We start from the raw sequence: 24955 nt of genomic DNA, 5'->3' as shown, positions 1-24955 counted from the left end.
TGTGTGCTGCTGCTGCTGCTGTGACATCATCATTTCCCCCAGAAATAAATAATGCATCCATCCATCCTACAAATAGTTGCTTCTAAAATCATGAATGTTTGTGACTGAGCTACAACATACTGTACAATTAGCTTAATATATAAATGGAATCATAAATTCTTGCATCAAACAAACATTGAACATGGACATACAGTTTCATTTGTACACTCATGTACGGATGAGTAGTTATATTAGGCAGAAAAGTCTGTGATCTTTAGCGAAGCTCCCTCAAGAATCTCAGAAGTCTACCAAAGGATCGTATTTGCCTAATAAACATACAAATCGACGAAATGCAGGATTCAGAGAGCTTCATGACATCATAGCATAAGTGCAGAAGTGTTTGAACAAAATACCAGGAGAAGAGTTGGGTGATGGAGAGAGCTGCAGCTATCGCACAGCTGTTTGCAGAAAGATCAGAGGATTTCAGCGACAGCCACACCAGAGTAGCTGAAGTGAACCTTTAAGACCAGCTTCTGTACATACTGTAGATTTCAAAGCCTTTGGATTTTCATGGTCAGCTAATGGCAGATGCTGATGTGGCACATTACCCAGTGATACCGGTAAGCTGAAGAACTACCAGCCGATGTGCTGATGCGTGCAGAACGTCAGAGTTGTGTTGGTCATGTTGTAAGAGGTGTCAGGGGTGATAAGTGCTCAAGTGGCAGTTGTGATGGAAATGGAGGGTTTGTGGCTCCCTTCTTCTCCCCAGATGCCCGTGGTGGTGAGGGGATTCAACATGGCTCCCTGTTGTCCACGGGATGTCTTGTTTATTCTCAATCATGTTAGCGAGGCATGGAGAGTTAACGCTAAACCGGTAGCACACAGAAACGTGTTTGTAAAATGATATGCTCGGTCTCAGTGATTGCATGTTCCATTTCATTGTCAAGTATAGCCCTCAATGCCTCAGGCTACATGGCGTGAGCATTAACGGACACTGACAGACATTATTTCACCTCCTGGGAGAAAATAGACAACTCATTTGAATGTCAGCAGTCACGGAAAGTTAGTTTCTCACTCTGTCAGGTAGCCAGTGGAGCGTCGGCTGATGCAGCCTCTAGTATGTGAAACCGCTATTGAAGCTTGCCATTACTAACGGGGTCTTCTCCTGGAATATTGGCCGATCACTCGACTCGTGTCACAGTCTTGTCTTGGCTGTATGCAGTAATGCATCAAATGGGTAATCTGGTTGAATTTGCATCTAAGATTTAAGCCTCTTATAAGAACGAAAAGATTTCGGTTGATTTGATTGTGTTTCCGTGGATGACTTTTCAGTGGATGCCTTGAGCGACTGAGAATTATGGTGATGAAATGGAGCTGCTTTATTTGTTTGAACAAATTAGGATTCCAAGTCAGCACAGATGAAGCATGCTAAGATACATGCTTATTCCACTTTCACATTCAACATATCGTGAACCATGCAGCATGAGAGTTGTGGATGGTAAAAGAAGCTTTTAGTTAATAGAAATATTTCTACTGATGAAATCAAGAGACGGTTATAAGATCGAACTTTTTCATTTTAAAAGGAACGTGTCCAATTTTGTTGACAGATAGCTTTTCATAAGATCCAATTTTGCTGAAGATATTATTCCACTTAACTAGCGAGCGAGCTAGAAATTATATTATAAGTGATGCTCGGTGCAGTTTCCTGAACGTATGTGCAGTCTGTGACCAGAATAAGTAATTAAATATCAGCGAGCAGAGGGCATTGTTTCCTCTTGGTTTCATGTACCAGCAACCAGTTTTTTTATTCATTTTTTCTTCAGGGCAAGTTGATATGAGCTTTCATGTTTGTAGGAAAAATAAAAACATTTCAGCTGAATCTAGTCCAATGTGGGTCGTCTTGGTGGTTGTGTTGAGACTGAACGTTTGTCACTCCTCCCTGTGTCTCCACTTCTTTAACACTATATGTGAAATGACGAAAATATTTTAAAGCCCATACCCACAGATCACCACACTTCATAAGCTTAAAGCTGCCTTCGGATGATAACCTCTTTGCTCATTGAGAGGCAGGAGGCAGAGCACAGTGCAGACACTTGCAAAGGCAAAGTGACTGACACGTACAAGTCATCAAAACGTGGAAATAATTTGAATTTTCAGCGCAGCTTTCCCTGGCTATTTTGAGCGGTACTCCTTGCCAATGGTAGCACTTAAATGGGAACTCCAGCAATTGTCTTAATGAATCAAGTGTTGTCACTTGAGTCATTTTCTCAGACCTGACAAGAAACCACAGAAAGCATTACATGTACACCTGTTTTCACAGGCTGAGTGGTACTAACCATGATTAGTAAACTGGTAGTCATGTGTAGAATCAATAAGTCTCCCTTAAAAAGATAATGCTGGCATCATTTAATTGTTTCATTATCTATAAACTAACATTTTTTCTTTGGCAACACCATCTGTCAGGGAAACACCAGCCTTCTGTCACTTTCACTTTTGTCTTCAGTGTGAAAAGGGAAATCCATGTCAGCCACTTCATTCTCTCAGGAACGTTTTCAATTTACAGCATGGATTTCCCATGCCTGTCAAGGCTGGGTGAGACTTTGATGAAGGGTTTTGGCAAAGGAACTAGAAGTGTAACAAGACAGTTGTACGGCTTGTGTGGGTTCACCACAAGAGGCGGATGTAGCTTTCATTTCATATTGTGGGGAGACCCAAAACCTGAGGGTGTTCTGTTACAGATCACTTCAAATATATCCGGTTAGGATCAACTACTTCTGTTACTACTGTGCTTGGAAGTTGGCTGAGAAAAGTGTTGAATGCTTTGTACTCCCATCTATCTCCTCTACCCTACACTCCCTTACATTTACCTGCATTATGAGACGGTAACGCTGCACTATTGGAATTAAATCTTGCCACTGAACATACAGAACAGAAGGCATGCTCGTTATAGTGTTTGCTTTAATAGCAGACCACACTCAGAGTTCTGCGTACTGATATTTTTGAGTGGCACTTAATGGAGATTGTGCTGATTGTGCTGATGTTGTTGACAGAGGATTTCTTCAACAAATAACCAATGAAAGTCCTTAAATGGTTTTCCCTATTTTAATTTGAGCTAATACTTGATGGATATTTATTTTCTCAAAATGAAGATTTTGACTTTTTATGTCTTCTATTCAAGTGTTGCACACAGACTTTTAGTCTGTGCAATCATTAATAGTTTGTAAATTAAAATTTCATTCAAGTGGTGCCCATTCATTTAACTTCAACCCAATGCATTTTGTTCACTTAGAAGGGGGCCTCTGTGCCTTGAATGTGTTTTTTGGCGATATATATTCAGAGCTCCAGCTGTTTTTGCTGTAGGAGCAGCCTCAGTGTCCATGCTGATCCACTCAGCATAAGCCACTGGTGAGAATAATTGATGGGTTTTACTCCAATGAACTGCTCTGCATGGAGGAGTGAAACCGCATTTCGTCCTTCACACGGACGACTACTCTCACCCCCAGAGCACACCAGTCAGCCGCACTAATTGTCAGCAAGCGATACACCAATGTGCATTTGCTTAAGAAGAACTGATTGTTTTCGCCTCACTTCTTTCTCAACTGAAAGTCAACATAGTGAACGTCTTACGGAGCACATCGGAGCACATTTGTATTTATTTACTTTAATCAGGGAAATTAGTCTTTTGACCCTCTGGTTGTATTCACAGGGAAATTTGAATTTACAACAACAGTCACGTTGAGAATGAGAAAGCTTAGTTTCCTTTTGTCCTTAAACTTGCAAATTAAATTTATTATTTTTCCTCCTGTATTCTTCCATCTGCTGAATTTGCCTCTACCAAGGCCTATAACACACACACACACACACACACACACACACACACACACACCTACACACACACACACACACACACACACACACACACACACACACACACACATGCAATGTAATGCTCATTTTAGCTGAACCAGAAAATCTTGCCATCACTTTTGATCATGACCTGGAGTCACATGTCAAGGTGGGAATGTATTGAATGCACCGGAGCAAGGAGAGAGAAGTATGGCTTAGTATAATATTAGTAATACTCATTAGGTTGTAAATAAATGTATATGTCAGCTGGACGCATTTGGTATTCAGTGTGTGTCTGCTGCATACTCTCTACGGCACCCGGGAATCTCAGTGTGTGTTTATATGTAAATAATAAATGGCGAGGACTGTATAGGGGATTTGAACAATTTGTGCCATTCACAATTTGCTGCATTAGAAGTGAATATATTACGAAAAGAGAATTTTTCTCAAAGCATTTATTTGCATGCATTTGCATGGTTTTGTGTGTGCGTGTGTGTGCTACATAATAGCGTTGGTGTGAGTCTGTGGTTCAGAAGCCTGCACACACACACACACACACACACACACACACACAATACACACAAAGTGTCTGATATCTTCAATAAAGGCTAGTTGGCAGAATACCTCATTAAATGCTCTGTCACAAGTCATTCATCAAACCCTGGCAGGAGTTTTAAACACTTCAGTGACTCTCCTGTCGCTCAGTATAAAATATGCATAGAGTATGTATCGACTCCAATATCTGCCCGCTATTTCAGTCTGAGCTGCTTCGGATCTCATTGGTTGGAGTAGGAGAGAGGGAGAGAACGAGGTAAACATATACAGAGTAAACTAAAGAGCAAATCTGTAGGGAAACATGCCGGTGATCTGCTGTCCTCAGGGGACAGCTGCCCCCGTTGATGGCATGACGTGTCATTGATCAAGTTACCAATAAAATGATCACGAGGTCGATTGAGGGATTGGGTTTCGCGCCCTTCCTCCTTGTACACACATTACCACTGTCCAAGCCAATCGGACAGGAAGCCAGGTTGCTCTGTGACCACGTTTACCCGTGACAGATGGGACCACTGGACCACTTCTTTGGCACATTCAGTCACTCAAACGCCACACTATGGTCTGATAAGAGTCCACAAATCCCGTTTTTTCCCAACATTTTTTCTCCTCAAGAAGCCATCTTACTGCTAAATATTTGTCTAACTCCCTAATATTTGGATTAAGGGTTAAAGCCAACAATGATGGACCAGCTGACTGAATGGTATGTGTCTTGTGTCTGTTACAGGATTTGAAAACATTTTGTACAATCCAGAATAAGTGATGTCAAAACCACTGGATTGGCATTTTCTGGCTTTAGAAAGTCTAAAAGCTCCTCAACAACAATATAACCAGTTTCAGCTAAATATACTGTGTTTCTATTCCATACAGATGATGAAAACAGTCAATGTAAATCTGAAATGAAACCCTCTGATGTGAAGTATTTCATGTTTTGTGCAGGTTGTGACCAACTCCCAGAAGACTTGTCTCCAGACCTTATAGAATAGTGATAGGAGCTTGGACTAGATCAAATGAGCTGAGAGTGGCACATTTGACAGCAAATAAATGAAAAGGACGGGTTGTAAAAAAGAGCGGGAGAGATGCAGCAATGGACAAAATGATAAAAGGGACTGTGGCCCATCGAATGATTGATTTCTGTCACCATATTTCTACCATCTGTCATTTGAACTCTGTGTGCGGCCCTGTCTTCTAAAAATTGTGTTCACATACATTTGCATAAGAAAATATGTTAAGCAGGAAATATAAAGCCACCTGGATTCAGGGAGCGAGTGGGTCTTTATTTTATATTGAGGAAGTTAGTTCTGACCCACAAAACAAGACGGGTTGCCTTGAGCCTGTCACGATCAGGCTTTGCCTTCTGTGTTCTGTGTCTGTGTGTAGCTCCACTCCCTCATCATCAGCCTAACTCCCTTCAACTGCCTCTGATCACTAATCAAGCACTCCCTCATCAGCACAACTCCCCTCACCTGTTCAAGCCGCTATATATATACTCCCCTGCTTACCCTGTTCCGGTGCCAGATCATTGACATGTCAACCCGCCCGCTTGGCTCGTCCTGCTCCCGGTTTCCCAGTCTGCCTCCCCGTCCTGCCTGATGTCCTCTCTCGTCTCTCGTCCTGTCCTCGGATTCCCTGCTGTGTGCCTGTGAGTGTCCTGTTGTGTTCTTGGTTCATTAAAACCCGTTCCACTCTGCTTCTGGTCATGTCTGCTTTTGAGTCCTCCACCACACCCCGTGACAGAGCCGTTCAATATTTTAATATCATGTCAGGTGGACTTTCAGCTCTCTCGGATGGACTTATAGGGTTGCTGAGGCAAACACCTTTGAAATGTGGAGGCAGGACTTTGAACCTCTGTTCTATAACTCATGGTTTCCTCCACTGTAAGTGATAGCTGGCATCACAACACTGGCACATCTGCTGTCACAAGAGGATGGAAATCTTCCAATAGCTTGTCCAACAGACAAGACTGACTGAGCTGCCGGAGGGATTTATCAGAGAGGTGCTGAGGTTTCTACCAGATGCTACAAGCAGCTAACTGGTGATGCCACAGATGGGGGAGGACACCAAGTCCCCTAGTGATGGAAACAGCAGGGCTTGTACAGAGGAAGACGGTCTGCTGTCACACCATAACCCACGGCCTATTTGAATGGGCAGGAGCTGTGTGCAATGTATAATCAGGTGTTAAGATCTGGTGAATTTTCAGTTTGTGCTCTCATCTGGTTCGTAGGTAGAAGGTAAAGGGAATCGGACATGGTTTCTGCAGATCTCGGTGTGCTTAATATGTACAGTGAGAACAGAATACTTTAACGTTTGGGCTGCCAGAGAGTGTTGAAGTGGTGTTTTACTGTCGTGAAACTGTAATTTAAAATTGTATCAAACAGGTCAGGGACGTACTGCTGTTTGATTGAAACTTTCAAGTATCTAGTTTTTATAAACGCCCTCAATCAGTGATTTCCCAGCAAGGGTTCGGCCTGTGACAGATTTGAGAAAATTCCTGCTGGGATTGAGGTGAGGCCAGACAACTTCAACCCACAGAGAGACCCGCCATTATTCAATACTGATGTGCCCTTTTGAATGGCCAAATGAGTAATTTCAATCTATTAATATTCCTAAAAGGGTAAGACTGGTTCTGCACAAATAGCGATATGTGGCACTGAATTTGATTGATGTGATGATCACTCATCAGACCACAGATGAGATGAGCATTAAACCCCTGGTCCCTTTAATTATTCCTGCAGCTGCTTTGCTGGTTTTTCCATTTGTAAAGCTATCGCTCAAATGGTGGGAAGATGTAAAAATCGGACATTCAAATATTATCGTTCCCTTGGTTTCCTAATTCCCTTGGAAAAATAAATCTTAACATTTCTTAGATATGACTTTGTCACTTTGCTGAAGTGAGCTAAAAGTAAGTAGAGAAACCCTGAAGCGTATAAAGACATGAGGCCTATATGCTGCCAAATGCAGTTATTCTGAGTAATTTACAGTGCAGACCTCACTCTAGACAGATTTGGGAACTATTTTCTACACAAATGCAAACACCAGTAAAAACAGCTTGGCATGTGTGTTGATTCGATTTTTGTGATCTGTCTTTGTGTGTGCATGAAAACAAGGATAGATCAAAGCACTAGGTCAGGACTGGTTATTGTCCGTGTGGGCTTGCAGGAAGTCTCTGCCTCTAATTACAGGACTACACACACACACACACACACTATTCTTTTCCTTTTAATATCTTAGGACAGAGACCCTTTAAAAGGTTTTGTGTTCCGGTTTGTCGAAACCTAAAAAGAAAGTATTCTAAAATAAACCTACCACTGAGGTTAGATGTGGGCTACTTTAAGTATTGCTTGTTCTCTGAAGCAATAACAAGATTATGTCTGAACAAGTAATTGGCATACAACAGGTGGGCATGTTAACCCCTTCACTTCCCAACCAACCACCAACTCCTTCAATGGCCTCTCTACTAACTTGTAGCTTACACAATTACTGCAGTTTGCTTGGTAGTAACCCACTCTCCCGGGTCACTTGGTGCATCTTTCTTTTCTTTTGTTTTTCTCTGGCGTAAAACGTTGGTAATGTGCTTGGTCTTTAGCAGTGGTGGAAGAAGTATTCTAAACCTTCAAGTAAAAGTATGCCAATATATTATCAGCTACATTTACTAAAAGTATGAAAAGTAAAAGTAGTCATTGTTCAGTAAAATGTTGCCTGTCAGTGTTTTACCATAACCATGATTAATATGCTGCATTTTACTGCTGTAGATGTTTCAAGTTGATCTTATTCTAACTCTTATATGTCGAGTAGTTTCATCTACAGCAATGCATCATATTCTATACGGGGCTTTAGTTAACTTAGCTTAAGAAGTACATAAAGGAAGACGTCATCCTTCAGTTTATGACAAACCTTCAAATCAAATCATTTGGACAATATATCATTTTTACTGGACAAGAAGAGAGTAAAAAGTAGCTTACATTTCCCTGATGTAGTAGAGTAAGTTATGTCTCAATAAAATGGAAATACTTGTAAAGGTGGTTACCTCGAATTTGCACTTAGGCTACACCAGGGGTGCCCAAACCTTTTCGGCTTGTGAGCTACTTTTAAAATGACCAAGTCAAAATGATCTACCTACATTAAAAATGCGGAATATATATATATATATATATATATATATATATACACATATATATACACACACACACTGAGTATACTTTATATTTACAATATATGTTGGCGTACCTTGCATAACAGCATGAACCCTTGTGGCACAATACAATTCTGTACATTTTTGGTCGTTACCTTACTCTGATGACTTGCACTGAATGGGATTGGCCAGAGTTGCACAGTCCGGACAGTATTTGCTGGTAGCCGCCTCAAGCAGACTTCATATGATCATCAGTCATGGTGGAACAGTGTTTGGACTTAATGTTCTTCATGTGGGATAAGGCTGACTCACATAAATGAGTAGAGCTGAATAATACAGTCAAGCAGGTATCACATTTCCTCATGTTTGGGTACTTTTCCTCTGTGCGAATACTGTCCATGAGCCCTGGACTTCAGCTGAATGTCAGCTTTCAATAAATTGGAAGGCAAACTAATTAGCTCGCTGAAGTTTTGCAGTAGCTCGCGCGGTTGACTGCGCATACGTGGTGACCCGTGTGTTAGAAAATCAAGTGGCAAATGTCATGCGGACATCAAATTTATTTTGAATGGCATGCGATCTACCCGCACTACCTCCGCGACCGACGTATTGGGCACCCCTGGGCTACACCACTTAAATAAATATATGTAGTTTTAACCAACCACTGGTCGAGCAATAAGAAGACAACTGAGTTATATATATGTATGTGTGTATGTGTGTATATGTGTATATGTGTATATATATATATGTGTAGCCTATAGGCTCGCGAGAACAGCGCAGTCAAATCTGTGTTTTAAAGATCCAAAGTCATTCAAGTTTTTCTCGATCGTACATGTGAGGACTATTATCTTTTTTGTAGGCCAATGCAATGTGTAATGGGCTGGCTCCCTGCGCGCGCACTCTCGGTGCGCTCTAATTAGTGCGCGCGCTCTGTGTAAAGGTGGAGGCTCGGCTCGTCGCTGCTGCGCCGCTCAGAAGAAACTTGAGCTGTTGAAACTTTGACGAACATCGTTAGATGTCTGCCACATAACCAGACCTATTTCGAGTATATGCTGCTCAAGAAGTCTCCCAATGTTTGACGAAGAAGACGAACCCGACAGCGGCGAGAGACCCCATCTGTCCGAGTCTCCCTCACCGCCTCTGCCTGTCTGTCTTCCCCGAGGATCACCTTCCTCACCGCGGCCCCTGGACCTCTTTTCCTCCGCCTCTCCGCTGCTGGGGGACGCAGACCCGCCTTACCCCGCCACTCCGGAGTGTCTTTACCCGTCTCCAGAGAACCGGGACACCGGGGACTCCCCACATTCCACACCGCCAAAGTTATACCAGAGCATCGGGGACACCGGCTCTCCGTTTCGTTCGTGGCAGGATGTGCGGACAGATGCGCTGTTCGACCGCTGCGATGACCCGTTCCCCAAGTGGAGAGGACGAGGCGCGGCGAACGCTGACAGCTTTCAGCACCGCGGACCGAGACTCCACCGGGCACCGGAGGGCTCCGACCACGGGGACCACGGGAACCACTCCGTTGAGCACATCGACACCGGGTTCAACTCCGAAAGCAGGCAAACGTGAGTCATCCTCTTATATCCACCCACAACTTTTGTCCATCCACCCAGAGACATGATACATAAGTAGAAGTCACCAGTGTCGCGGCCTTGTGTAGAGTCCATGTGCTTATATATAAACTCTGCAATTTGCATTCATGCAAAGAGGCTGCTGAGCAACAGTTTAGAAATGGCAAAGCTGTTCTGGGTTGAGAGAATTGAATCAACAGTGACTAATCCACCTGGGAAGTCAGCAAGTAGAGGTCAGTGTTGGAGAGAGTGGAGTGAAGCAGCAGGATTTCCCCTGAGCCAGCCGCTGCAGCTTTGGTCCAAAACGCTGTGTTCTAATTACATCAATGGGACTGGACTGTGATGTTCAATGGATCAGTATTACTAGAGGGTCGTCACATCTTTTTCTGTCATTCACTGCTTGAATTGCAAACTGATGTTCCTTCTTAAATGGAACATTTGCAGTAGATGTGTTCAATTTGTGTTAATTGAGTCTATAGCGAACGAACTTTGCTGTTATTTCAGCTTGGCTTGTGCTGAAGTGTGTTTTGAGTTGGGATGAATTGGTGTGTCTTTTAGCTTTTCCATGAGTCGTCCTTGTGTTGAGAGAGAGCATCTTCATTGGTTCCGGTGCGCAAATGCATAAGCATCAGTCAATGGGGATTGTGCGTGTATGCGTGTGTGTGTGTGTGTGTGTGTGTGTGTGTGTGAGTAAGAGAGAGTCAACAGGACAAAACCATGTGGCACCGAGCAGACTACAGAAATTGGCTTGCAGAGTACATCCCCACAATTTTTACTCGCACACACAAAAAATGACCACATGTGCTTTGACCAGTTTGAACGCAGACTGGAGACTTGCAACAGTGAGAAGGTCCGCTCGGCCTCTTGTCTTGAAGCCTTTTATTTTAAAGCTTTTGCTAACGACTAAATGACAGTCCGAGATCAACTCTTGTCCGGTCTCTTCGCCTCTGCCATCATGTCGGTATACGTATTCTCAGTATACGTGTGATGTTGTGCCGTAGAGTTATACGCACTTCTCCTGGGAGATCGTACCCACTCACCAGAAGTGCATTGTAAAAAAACTGGCGTTTCATGGAGAATGAAAGAGCCGCCATTCTCCTTTATTACAAGCCAGTGTACCTTCAAAATGATATTGAAGATGTTATTTTGTGGTGAAAGAGTTGCATAATGTTGCTTTAACTACTTTACTGTGAGATAAGTGCTCACAAGGCCGTTTTGGAGGACACAGTCCATTGCATCCATGCAGGAAACATCCAGAGGGACAGCTGGGACATGAATGGTGACACGTAATGGTTATTCATGTGGCACTGCCAGCTTAGTTATGCCTATCAGATATTGCGAATGGCAGGCCTCAGAGTTGTCTCTTTGATCTTCTCTGGTCTGCTCCTTTGATACACCAGTGTTCAACTTAAAAGGCCTTGCGTGGAAAAGAAGCATATGCTCTCCTGGATGCCTGACTCTGCTAAATGTTGGATGCTTGTGTGTGTCTCTGTGTGAAGGAGAGCGTAAGAGAGGATGAACATCTCATTACCAGTGAAATTACCAGTGAAATATGGTGAGCAACTCATCTTTGATCTTAAAAATTGGCAATTTACTGCTTGAGAGAGTGTCCATGTGTGTGTTTGATAAAGAGAGAGCGAGTGCTGAGAGTTTAACTCTTTAAGATATTCTGCTCATGTTTGTGTACTGATGAAGTTGTAACTCGTTGGCACATTCTCAAAATATTTCTGCTGAGTCTAAACTTCTCACTCATTATCCTCAAAATTTGATTTCAACCCTGATTCGTCTTCTGCTCTTCCTTTCTTTTTCTCCAGTTCGCCGGTAAATTACCTACTTGATTGCTTGAACTGAACATAATGAACTTGGTGGCCCAACATTAGAGAGTTTAGCTCGAGTAAAACAGTTATACAGATTTCATGACAGAAGAGTTCCCCAGTAAGTGACAAATAGTTCATGATATTTATCATTGAATGCACTGTAAGTGTTTAGTACACATTTCCCCTACATTTGTTGCTCTCACATCTCCAACATTGATTTAAAAGCACTTTATATGTGCTCAAATCCATTGACTAGAATAAAACTGTGTTAAATGGCACTTTTTGAAAAAACAAATGTGGTTTTGCTTGTTATAACCCACTATTATTTACACTTACTGTACATCACTCACATCATGTTTCTAGGTTTACTGCCCCATCCAGGTATTTTTCATTCATTTGACTTCAAACATTCTTACAATATCTTCTCGACTTGATTCCTCAACAACATAGCTCATGAAAACAATTACTTTCTGGCTGTCAGCTGGATATAAGAGGTGTGACTGTTGTTCAATGGCAGCTAATTCTAAAGTATTACAGATCAAAACTCCCCAAAGCCACCTAAATGTAACTTTAATGAACAATTATAATGTAACTCAAAAACAAATCGGTTGGATCTACTTTATCATTGGTGGGTTACCGATATCACTTTACGTCAATAATGCTTGCCAATATAATGTAACCCAAATACTGTATCATTGGTATGAAAGAGCTTGGCTGGATATGGGGATTCCTGCAATGGTGTGTAGTCTGAATCACCAGCAGCAGTGGTGCGAGATCATTTCTGTCTTTACTGACAGTTTTGTTGTTAATAGGAGCGGGTCTCTGAGCAGCGAAATGCGAAACTTGCAGCAGCGAAATGAGAGCTGTGTCGACTCTGTAACAGATTGAATTGGCGCAGTGTTTGGTTTAGGGATTACAAATGTTGCCATATAATCACATTGCAAGTTACTTCCAACCAGTCCATTAACACTGAATTTAAATGAAAGGTGAAAAGGATTTTTCTTCGTTTTGTGAACCATAGCAGGGATTAGAGGTGACTTCTGCTCAACAGGCAGAAAGAAAGACGTCTGTAGTGGTAGGGGTAGGGGCTTTTGGGGTTTGTGTACCCCTGTAGCCTGACATCATGTTTGGCTACACCCATGTAGGGAATAACATCTGGTCATCTTGGTTGCAACAATGTGACAAGTCCTTGAGTGTAAAACATAATATGATGTACAAATAAGCAGATATGCATAGACAATCCCTTCTTCACTCACTCATCTTTCTTCTAACTCTTAGTCCTCCCCCCCCCCCCCACACACACACACACAGACACTTTATATCCATCCATATCCATTATGTCTGCCTCCTCCTGTCTTTGTGACTGTAATTGTGCACAAAAATGATGCAAATAAATTCTATTTCAGATCAGAGTCACAAACAGTCAGAGGTGGATGGAGAGGAGGTTAGAGGGGGATGGAAAATGGCAATTCATTACCTGAATATAAGGTTATCTAAATGGGCTGGCAGCCAGACTGTCGACTCATGTATGAGGAATATTACCATTGCTTACAAATATATCTGGATGTGTGTGTGTGTGGTACAACCTACAGCATAATGTGTGTGTGGTTGGGTACAACCTACAGCATAAATCATGACAAACAATGGCCTGGACAAACAAAAACCTTTTAAGCTTCATTAAGGAAGTGTTCACGACATGCTTTGTGCATCACAATTTACAGATGATGCATATTGTGTCCACGTTCTGTATGTTTGTCCATGGATGCACCTCATGCGTGCGATAGTCAATCGTGTGTGTGTGTGTGTGTGTGTGTGTGTGTGTGTGAGAGAGAAAGAGAGATGGGTTTTTGTCATCTTGATTAGCAGCCTGAGGCATAAACGGCTGATTGCGTAAAAAGAAAATCAAAATCTTCAGAACTTTTCTACCCTTTTATCGCACACTGACTAACACTCTCTCCCTCTCTCTGTCTCTCTTACTCACTCACTCTCTCACTCGCTCTCACACACACACTCCCACCCTCTCCCACAGTGATTTGCCTTGCTGAGCTCTCGTCAGCTTCTCAGTTCCACATCCTTTAACGCCCCCAGGGAATGTTTCCACCACGAACAGATTTTCACCTTTTCCTTCAATCCCCAGCCTTCTGTGTACACACACACACACACACACACACACACACACACACACACACACACCAACGCAAACACACACACAAATAGCCTGAATTACAAACAGGTCTTACTTATGCTATTCAAGTTATTCAGGTTGACAATATTCCTTTTCGTTCACTCAACAAGAATTATTTCAATTGTCATATGAGCATTTTATTAATTCAATCTCAAGTCTAACTGAATTATTTCACACTGGAGAACCAAATTATTCTGGATAATCATTGTCCACCAACAACACTAGTATTCCCATTCCCACTTTTCATTTCAAAGCGTACCCATATCCAGTATCTCCTCCTCCACTCACTGTCACTCAGCCTTTCTCCCTCTCATTTCTCCAGCTTTGGGATACATCAAGGCTTTTTTTTTCACTATTTGGGTCAGAGTGTCAGGTCACACAGCAGATGCAGACGTTGTGGCCGATCAAAGTGTCTCTAGAATACATATGGGGGAGTACAATAGTCCCAGTGAAATGTGTTTTTCAGGACAAAGTGCACTGTGATTACCAGTGGTGCTGTTTGTGCAAAGTACAGCTAGTCATATTTGACAAGTCCCCTTTGATGAAGAATAGTTTTTACCTTCTCTGTCCTGCTGGGATCTGACAGTGTGTCACTGGAAATGGGGCTCCATGTAGAAAGAAAAACAAATAAAGACATTTTGATCAATGTACACGTTCATGCCTGTGTGCACGCATGTGTTGATAATGACAGATTCGCCACTAACCAAAGAGTCTCTTTGGAACGACCATCACTCACTTGTAGTGTGAGTTTGTCATGCCAGAGCCAATTAAGGTGACAGCTTCATCTCTCTCTGACCAATCAGAACTATTGACCCGAGATGGCCCCACAGTAAGCTTTGACCCTGGAAGCAGTTCATTGATTTGACCGGAGACAGATGCATCACAGATGGATTGGTTGGCTTTCTCTGGGGTCAGGGGAGAAGTCTGTGTTAAGCACTGCTGATCGTGTTTGACCAGTTCCTGTCCACGGAGGATATCCACATAGGGAGACAGTAATGGGTTTGTTTGCCCTGTTACACCATTGTCCATTTGATGTGACTAATGATTCTGTCGTTTGCTCTTGCCGCCATCATTTGCTCTCTTGCTCTCCACTGTTCTTTCCTTCGTCATCACTCATTCCTCTGATTTGTTCTTTGTCTCCTACCTCAATTTTCATCATTGTCATCCTTGTTCTTTTTTATTTCCGCCACTGTTTGCTCTCCTCTGTACTGTCCCCAGGGTGGAGGCCATGCAACGCCGGCACACCACATTGAGAGAGAAGGGGCGTCGCCAGGCAGTGCGGGGCCCAGCCTACATGTTCAATGAACGTGGCTCGGCCCTCACTGCAGAGGAGGAGCGTTTCCTGGATGCTGCCGAATACGGAAACATTCCTGTGGTCCGCAAAATGCTGGAAGAGTCCAAAACCCTTAACTTCAATTGTGTAGACTACATGGGCCAGAATTCTTTGCAGCTGGCAGTGGGCAATGAGCACCTAGAAGTGACTGAGCTGCTTCTAAAAAAGGATGGTTTGGCGAGGATCGGTGACGGCCTGCTTTTGGCTATCTCCAAGGGTTATGTCCGAATCGTTGAAGCCATTCTCGCCCACCCTGCTTTTGGAGGAGGTCTCCGACTTGCTTTGAGCCCTCTGGAGCAGGAGATGCGTGATGATGACTTCTACGCTTACGACGAGGACGGAACACGTTTTTCACATGATGTCACGCCCATCATCCTGGCTTCTCACTGCCTGGAGTATGAGATCGTCCACATCCTTTTGACGAAGGGGGCCCGCATTGAAAGGCCTCACGACTACTTCTGTCAGTGTTTCGAATGCATGGAGAAACAGAAGCAAGACGCGTTCAGCCACTCACGCTCCAGGATGAATGCATACAAAGGCCTGGCCAGTGCATCTTACCTGTCACTCAGCAGTGAAGACCCTGTGCTGACCGCCCTCGAGCTCAGCAATGAACTGGCAAGACTGGCCAACATCGAGACCGAGTTTAAGGTACGGTGGTTTCTATTTTCTCAACATCTTTGACCATACGTTTTCTATCCCCGAGCTTTTTCAAATGCCCGAAACTTCACAAACGTATTATTCCATATGGGGGCCACGGGTTGACGAAGATTTGGCAGAGTAGCGTAGGGGAGGAAGGTGAAAAAGAGGGATGCTCTTCTTCAGAAGACACACACACAATACATACAGTGCTTTGCTCAAACACTAACAAGATTAAGGAACTTATTGTCAACAATAGGGGTGGTACAACAAATGTGTCAGCCAATTACAATTGAGAGCCAAGCTGTAGAGATGGTAGGTTTAGTCAAAGAACACTCGGAGCACATTTTTAAGAGTATTATTTTGGGATGGTTTCCATCAGTCTAGCTGAAAGTATAATTCCCTGCAACATCACATGATGGTACGGAAATGTGGGGGCCATTCTCGTTCTTTGCATCTCGTTCCTTAAGCAGGTTTTAACATGTTTTATAAAACAGTGTCTGATAAGGGGTGGTCTATACACAGCAGTCACATTAAATGACAATGGTGATGGAAATAAATTCCATTTCAGTTGTCAAATCAATTTGTTTGCGTTCAATTAATTCTTATATGAGCAGCCCACTACCCCTAAATTCATTGTAGCCGAGCATTGTAAAGGAAGCTAGTGGTGATGGTTTGGTCAACCATGTTTCAGAAACACACAGGAAGTTCAGATTTAAGTCACTAAACAGTTTTTTTACAGTGGATTTAACACTTTGCGCAAACATCCCACTAGAAGGTGTGTGGAAGGTTTTAACCAAGCTTTAAGTAGCGCTTTGAGGTGGAATGGGAGATGATTCTCTCCACTGTGCCAGCTGATGCACCGGTTTTAAATCAATGGGCTGCAGATAAGATTAGCACTCTGTGTGACTTCCTGAGAAAAAGGAACATCCACATTTCAGACATACTTGAAAAAAATGATATTGTCACCAACCGACCAGTACGGCTGGCCGACAGAAAAAGAATCATTATTACTATATCAATAAGAAAAGTTTCTGTTGTCAATGTATATAACCAAATGGCAAATCAATGCAAAAACACATGTATGAAGTTGATATGGGGTTGTTGTATGTATGCGTGGTAAAAACATACACTGCACATTGTGGCTGCAAAGTTTCAAACCTCCGTGCATTTGATATTTTGTATTATTACAGTATAAAGAAATTAAATAATCAAACCGATTTTTAAAGCCATGCTTCACAAGGAACAAAAACAAAATTTGAATAACTATTCCTGTTGTAAGTTCTTAACTACAACTTGCTCAAAATCATTTATTTTTAATCTAATGTTTGTCAGCTAAAGCAAGAAAAGAAAATGTGAAAGATATTTGTAAGACATTATGTGAGCAATAGAGTCTCATGTGGACGTCGAGATCATTGATGTAGAAAGCAGGATCATCTAATTGAACCGATCAGAGAACAATAGCTTAATGACATAACAATTCATTTTTTCCTTAATTTGTCCCCCTTTGTTCGCCCATGTGCTACTGCATTTCTTTCCTCCGCTCTTTGCATATTTTTGATTGTTCTCTGTTTTCTGCCCACCTTTGTAATTGTCCGTCAGCCTTTCTGCTCGTCATTCTGTTCCCTGTCTCCAGACAAACTAATGAGAAGAGCTCACCTGTGGGACCAGATGAGCTCCAACACATCGTTGCAGCTCATCTGCCTCATTAACATCTCATTATCACCCCTTGTCTTCTCTCTTTATTTGTCTCCCGGCTGTTCTTCACATCATCTTCTCATGACGTTAAAATATCAAATAATTGAAGAGAGAGTGCCAATAGCCTGAGACAGCCCTGTTTCATAAGGAGAAATCAAACTAGGACATGGACCACATTTTCTCAATTATTGTCAAAACAATGTTTGCTTATTGTTTTCTGGGTTTGACAGTACAGTTTGTGAGTGAAACATTATTTACCGGCCAACTCTCAACTTTAGAGGTTCTCTATACAGAATTCAGAGCATATCTATTGGCCATGAGCCATCCAATGGGGCACAACACAGAGACTCGCATGCAAGCACAGGCGGTCGGCATGGCAACCTCAACAAAACACAGAGAAACTCTGATTACAACTCACATAGACTTCATTCTCCGCTCAGGAAGACATTACTCCACTATATCTTTACATTGCAATTAGTTGTTTGCTTCTATATTAATGCTCTAAATCCAGAATCTTTGAGAAGTTGGAGAGTTTCACAAGGACATGAATGCATGATAGCCACACATACCTATGGTCTTCTGTTGTTATTGATTTAAATGTTTCTTTGTGGGTTGTGCCTCCAGATGTACGTAAGAATAAGATGAGAGCATAAAGTACTTCCTCCAGGAATACCGTTATGCTTCGTGTCCCATGTTCCCATAGACGAATGAGCAGCCTGGCTCTGAGAATGGCAGTGGCATCAGTCCATTCTGTCGGGTCAACCCTTTGGACAGATTGTCATTAAATTTGGGACAGAGTCCCCTGCCTCTTCAATGAATGAACAACCTCTGCCTCCACTGTATTTTGAGATTAGTGCACTAAAGCATACTAACATGCTAACACAGTAAAAGTTCTTTGCTTAATGTTGCAATGTTAACATGCTATATGTATAGCATCAGAATGCAGCATGGGACAGAGCTTTTGTATCCACTTAGAGAGAAAGAAATGTATGTACAGTACACACAGTCAAGTGCAAGCAAACACTAACACCACTTTCTCACCCACACTTGCAAAAGTCAAAGTGCAGAGATGAGAGTAGTGATAGTGTTTCATGTTGGAGGCTTATGTGGAGAGTGGGGACTGCTTCAGGCATATCAGGACCTCCCTAACAGCCTAACATTTATATTAAAGCATCTTAATTTTCTTGACGACCCATCAATTTCTCATAAAAACACACACACACACTTACATACCCTTGGGAGAGACAGAGAGAGGCGGAGATGGGTGTTGTTAAATTTTGTACATCACATTTCACTCTGTTCTTGCGTCATAGACATTTTAGTCTAATTTAGTTTAAATTAAGACACACGGCCACAGAGAAAGTGAAAAACAGCTCTACAGGTGGTGAATGTCCACTGAAGTGCAGTAATACAAACTCTTTGTATCTCTCTCTTCTTCTCATCCCACCATCTTACATCTTCCTCTCTCTCTCTCTCTCCCCATGTTTGAGGCTTGGCTCATGTCCCTCCCAGTTCCCTCATCTGTAACCATTCTCACTCTGCTTCACACTGCTCAGTCTCTATTTTCAATCTCCAATCATCCCCCTTCCTTTATCTCAGCTCCCCAAGGCACAAAGCACATACCCTGAATTGTGATTGGATTTTCACACATGCTGCATGTGTGTGTTGTATGTGCGTGTCTGTTCTTGATGCGTGTCTTATGATGTCCTATGATTTAAGAAAACATTCTTGTACTGGCACTACCCTGACGCTCTCCTTTCCCTGAATGTCAACAGTCATGTGATTGTTATTGATTGTTTTCACTTAGCAGCTTAAAGGTGGTGACACACACCAAACGCCTCCTTCTCCTCCAAGTCCCCCAAAGGGCCAATAGATGCTTGACAGTGACGGGCCTTTTGACCAACCTTATCTAACATGCAGGTGTTCAATGATATTATTTTGTATCTGGTTCCATCAAGTTATGTTCTGTGCACAAGGACGGCTACGAACGATTGAGGTGCTTAATGACTTGTGGAGTAGGCCTTCACTATTAGCTCCACTCCACCAAAAATGTCAACAAAAAGGTTTAAAGAATCAAAAATAGTAATGTTTCTATTTAACTGATAAAAAAACTGAAAGAAAACACACACCCAAGTGCTGGTATGCAAGCATTCAATTCAATCAATTTTACTGATGAACGTGAACCAAATCACATTATCAGCCTTTCAGTTTTTTACAATCAAGCCATATTATAATTGCAAATGATAATGACTGTCTCTATGACGTTGGCATATCGCAAGTCATTAACTCCCAAAAAAGGACAGCGGACACAAAAGGCAGAAGAAGCGGTTTCAAGCCTTAAGTAGGTGGTCAAGAGATGGCTACATTTGAAGAATACTGCGTTGTCTGTAACCTATTGTTGAAATGATTTACTTGTTTGAAGTCGGTTTAGAGCCAAGTTTCTCTTTAATTCTGTCTTTTATTCCTTCTTTTCTCTCTCCCTGCCAGAATGAATACCGTAAGCTGTCCATGCAGTGTAAGGACTTCGTGGTGGGTGTGTTGGACCTTTGTCGGAACACGGAGGAAGTGGAGGCCATACTGAATGGCGACGTGGACCAGTGCCCTCCAAGCGCCTACAACCGACCCTGCCTCAGCCGGGTCATCCTGGCCATTAAGTACGAGGTCAAGAAGGTAGGATGACCGGAAATGACCCGATGGACCGATTAAACCAAACTCGTGGTCGTGTCAGTTGCACTTAACATAATGTTGGGTAAGACATTTCAGAGGACCACCTTGCCAAACTATACAAAACTAAAATATGATAAACAATGGAGAAAAAATAAACTGGGCTTTACCTGTATGTGTAATGCCACTGTCAGCTGTAATGATCATGAATACGCCTCTTACCCTCGCACATCACGGACTGCCAAAGAAAGAATTGGGCTTGTAAGACACACGTTAAAAACGGAAATACCAATCCAAAATACTAGATCCTACATTTCTCCATAATGCAGCCTGATAATATTTCTAGGACACTCCCAGCCTCATGAACACACAGGTCTTTCAAATTGTAACACAGGCTGTCTGTTATAAATGTGTATGTGTATATTTTTATAAATATGATTTATTTTTAGAGACAATGTACATTAATCAATATTCAAACATGTATGTACCCGAGTTAGCTGGAAGGCTAGTTCACATCAGCAGTCCCTTTGCCTGCATCCAATAAAAATAATTCAATATTTACAGTCGTCAATGAAATACTACATTGTGGTAAAAAGCACACACAGAATAGATGTGTGTGTGGTTTCCCTCTGAATGTAGAAACGATTGAGTGCGCACATCTTATGTGTGTGTGTGCGTTTCCATCGGCGGATAGGAGCTGAGGATGTCGGTTGTCAGCTCAGATAAATGTTCTCTGAATGTGATGGCCGAGGCTGATTGTTGAAGAGGTGGGACGGATTGATGGAGGGGGAAAACACAAGAGGCTGACGACACTCGAGGGAGAGCAGGTGTGACAAGACGTAATCTGTTACTCAGATCTTACACTAACGACAGTGCTAGAGTTTGATTGTTACACTCGTCAACCTCCTACTGAGCATCGATTGCTCCACATCCTTCCTCCAGCTGCAACAAAAACATCCGTCTCCTGCTTCCTCAGAAGACCAGTGGAGGCTTTCATTTATCTCTATTCCTTTCTTGGAGTGAAGTCGGCAACAGATGCTGAAATGCCAGACCAAGCCTTATCTAATAAAGAAAACATGCTTCAGTAATTAGTCGAAACACCCAGTGCCTCTTATGTGCTGTATGCTTTCTTTTTGCATCGTGTATAGTAAATTGATTTCACAACCTGCTTGTTGACATTTTCATTCTAAATGAAGCCAAGTGGCAGCCGCGAATACAAACATGTAGTGAGTAATATATTTTGATTACAATGAATACTCAATAGGTGTGCCCCTAATTGAAAAGCAGCCGACACGCTCAGCTACTTTGGAATTACTTGACCACCAGAAGCCCTCCTCATGAATAAAGTATATTTTTCAACCTTATTCATTTTCTAAAGCCTGGCAAATAGGCTACATTCATCCTTTTGTGACCACTGGGCCGTATCAGTGGAGCATTGGACTGGCATGGTGTTTGCTCAATGTGCTGCTGCTGTAAAGACTTTACAGACCCCTGAAGCGATCTGTTAAAAAATCTGAAAAATTTGTATTGCATCTCTGACAATGGTTGTTCGCTAATTGCTCTCCTCTTCCTCTCTCTTTCCTTTCACTGTATCCTTATCTCCTCTCCCTTTATATTCCCCGTTGATTTAAATTTCTTGTCTCTGTTCTCTCTCTTCAGTTCGTTGCCCATCCTAACTGTCAGCAGCAGCTTCTGACTATCTGGTACGAGAACCTGCCCGGTCTGAGGCAGCAGTCTGTCGGGGTGAAGTGCTGGACAGTGCTGGGGGTCGCCGTAGGTCTGCCCTTCCTGGCTGTTGCCTACTGGGTAATGCCATGTAGCAAGGTATGAACACGTATTCTCTTGAGTAACGCAGACACACAAAAAGTACATTTGTGCCATTTACAAGCTCCTATTTTCCTAACACTGCATTACAGTGCATGGCTGTAGCAACAATACTGAACGTCTATAGCCCAAAAACAGACCTAGACAGCTGAAAGGCTCATTAAACACAAGACAACTAAGTAGTTTGATTGGTGAAAAATATTTGATCCTTTGGGCAAAAAACAGTGAAGTTTGGCCTGAGGGTTAGACAAGGCCGAGGTGTTAACTAAATCAGGATTATACTCATCTCAGGCTTTATTTGAACAGATATGGCTCAACTTCCATTATTCTAAGCTGTCATCCTCAGCTGCACAATGCTAAACGCTAACAGTCTATTACAGTGCCTAGAAACATGCTAACATTAGCATTGCTGTAATGACAACAATTACACGCTAAAGGGTTACTCCAGCTAAAATCGACTGTATCTTTGAGTCAAAGATGTTTTCCTGTAGCTGTGGCTTGTTGTTTTCTCTTTTCATGGGACAATTGTAGTAAGCTTGGACTCGCCTCAAATACAAAATGACGAGCGTGACTAAAAACATACTGATTTCCGATTTAAAAATCACTGTATTATCACCATTTGATTTTATGGCCCTGAAGCACTTTATCACATTTTGTTAATACTCCATCAAGTAAATTATAATCTTTAAAGTGACGCACAGAGACTTGCACACAGGCACTGCATGAGTGGTTATGCAAATCTGCTGGTTAACCCGGATAATCCTTTACCTCATGAAGTGGTTGTGTGTCGAGTGCGCTAAGGTAGATTCAGAAACGGTGTTGAGGACCTTTGAATAGTTCTTGTTCAGTAAGATTTTTGAATTAGCCATTTTGTAGACTAACAGAGAGAGACAGAGAGCAGCTGATGTCAAGTGTGCGGAAGGATGCTGAGAGCGTCTCCACGACCGAGACATGGATTCAATCATGAGACACTAGCTGCTCCTAATCACTGTGTCACGAAAACCCCTGTCTGTGTTATTGTGTGTGCATGCGAGTACATTTGATTATAAATCAACCAACCAACCGAGCGTGTGTGTCACAGTCTGCTACTTTGTGACGCAGCAGAGAGAGATGCGTGGATGAATAACAAATGAATATATGGTGCTTTCACCTTGTAACTTTGTATCATTGTTTCTATTATTAATTATCATTCTTATTATTGTTATTAGTAGTAGTAGTGGTAGTCGTATGATATACTTGATTTAAAAGTCCAGGTAAATGTTGAAAATAGATATCTGAGATGTTGAGAAAGCAGAATTACAGACGGTGGGGTAATAAAAAAACAATTCAATTCAATGAATAACTGAGAGAAAAAATGAATGTTTATGCGTGCTTATTAACAATGTGACGGCAGCTAAACAGAGACACAAAGATATATAAAACGATTGTGATAATGACATAGATGGAGACAGTCGCAGGTTGCAAAGAGAAGGCTTTGATGTGTTTTGGTTGATTAGGTTTAGTGTGCCCTCCACTAATCATGTCATTTTGCTCTGCTCATCTCAGCAATTGCTGATGTCTTACAGCTCATAATGTTCTCTGTATGTACGGCACCACAACACCATTTCCCAAAACCATATTACATTTCATTTCAGTGGAGAGAGATGAAGAAGATACTCATAAGTTTGTTGTTCAAAGATGAGTCGTAAATCATCGAAGGTAGACAGAGAAAACACTGATGTAATTGCTTTAGAAATCTCTTTTTAGAAATGTATGAGATATGCTTTGGGGGTGATGGAAAACCGATGTGTATTTTGATATTGAATATTTCGCGTTGATTGAAAAGGGTGAATAATGGGGAAAACATGCGGAGCGTGATGGGACAAGTATTAAAAGATGCCCACAAGAACACTCCAGCCCTCGCTGAGTGACAGGAAAGAGATGAAACATGGAATATGTGTGAAACAAAGCGACTGATAAAAAATTGCCTACGCGGCTGTCAGGCTTCCCTCCTCCTAGAACAAGCGTCATGCGTTTGTCAGTTTATACATTTATACTGCTTCGGCTTGTATCATTGTATTATTGGTAAGGTAACTGGTGGTAAGTTACGATATATTTAGTCGTGCAAGTTTGAGATGCGTGTATACTGGTACTTTGCAGATGAAATGCCCTGCACACCCACACAGGTGTTATTAATCACTCTGGCTGAGTAGACCTCTAGTCTGGGTGAAGCTGTGCTGGGAAATACGTGATTTAATCAAACTCTATGCGTCAAGAATGAGGGTTGGAAAGCTGCCCCGCCCTAACGGGTCAACGTATCGTCATATAAAAGGTTCTTATGATAATTACAGCTCATTTGTTTTTGTAGGTATAGCTACAAACACAGCATGAGAACAGCGTGGGTGTGTGTGTTTACTCACAAGTCATGATATCTATTATAGAATCTAACGCATTACTGTTGATTAAACATCTGCTCCATCTTTTCCAGCTGCAACAATATAACGCTGCTTACACTTAAATGTATGAGAAGTAACAACCGATAACTTATCTTAATGTAACACTTACAGGGTAGACTGCATGATGAGTGTCAATGCAGATACATTGGTTCTTTTTTGAAGACTTTTTTTCGCTTTGGTTTATATGATCGTGGCGCTTAACAAAGTTGTTTATTTATTAATATGCTACAAATAAAGCCAAGACGGCTTGTTGCAAACTTGCCGCCTGCTGATCTCTCAGCTGGAG

The 24955-nt window shown here is 42.2% G+C and overlaps 1 protein-coding gene across 1 annotated transcript in view; it reads left to right on the top strand.

Annotated features, from left to right (window-relative positions):
• Window positions 1-9577: 9577 nt before the first annotated feature.
• trpc7b (transient receptor potential cation channel, subfamily C, member 7b) overlaps window positions 9578-24955 on the top strand; it is a gene marked incomplete at both ends in the record, with an annotated part of 36719 nt that continues 21341 nt past the window's right edge. Inside the window, 4 exons of the mRNA XM_079269188.1 lie at window positions 9578-10071; window positions 15298-16060; window positions 20234-20416; window positions 22070-22234. Of these exons, the coding sequence (XP_079125314.1) occupies window positions 9578-10071; window positions 15298-16060; window positions 20234-20416; window positions 22070-22234 (1605 nt within the window). The remainder of the gene's footprint in view (window positions 10072-15297; window positions 16061-20233; window positions 20417-22069; window positions 22235-24955) is intronic.

The sequence above is a fragment of the Melanostigma gelatinosum genome (assembly GCF_949748355.1).
Source record: "Melanostigma gelatinosum genome assembly, chromosome: 5".
Taxonomy (NCBI): domain Eukaryota; kingdom Metazoa; phylum Chordata; class Actinopteri; order Perciformes; family Zoarcidae; genus Melanostigma; species Melanostigma gelatinosum.
The sequence above is the reverse complement of the archived record's forward strand: the minus strand, read 5'-3'. Positions and strand labels throughout refer to the sequence as shown.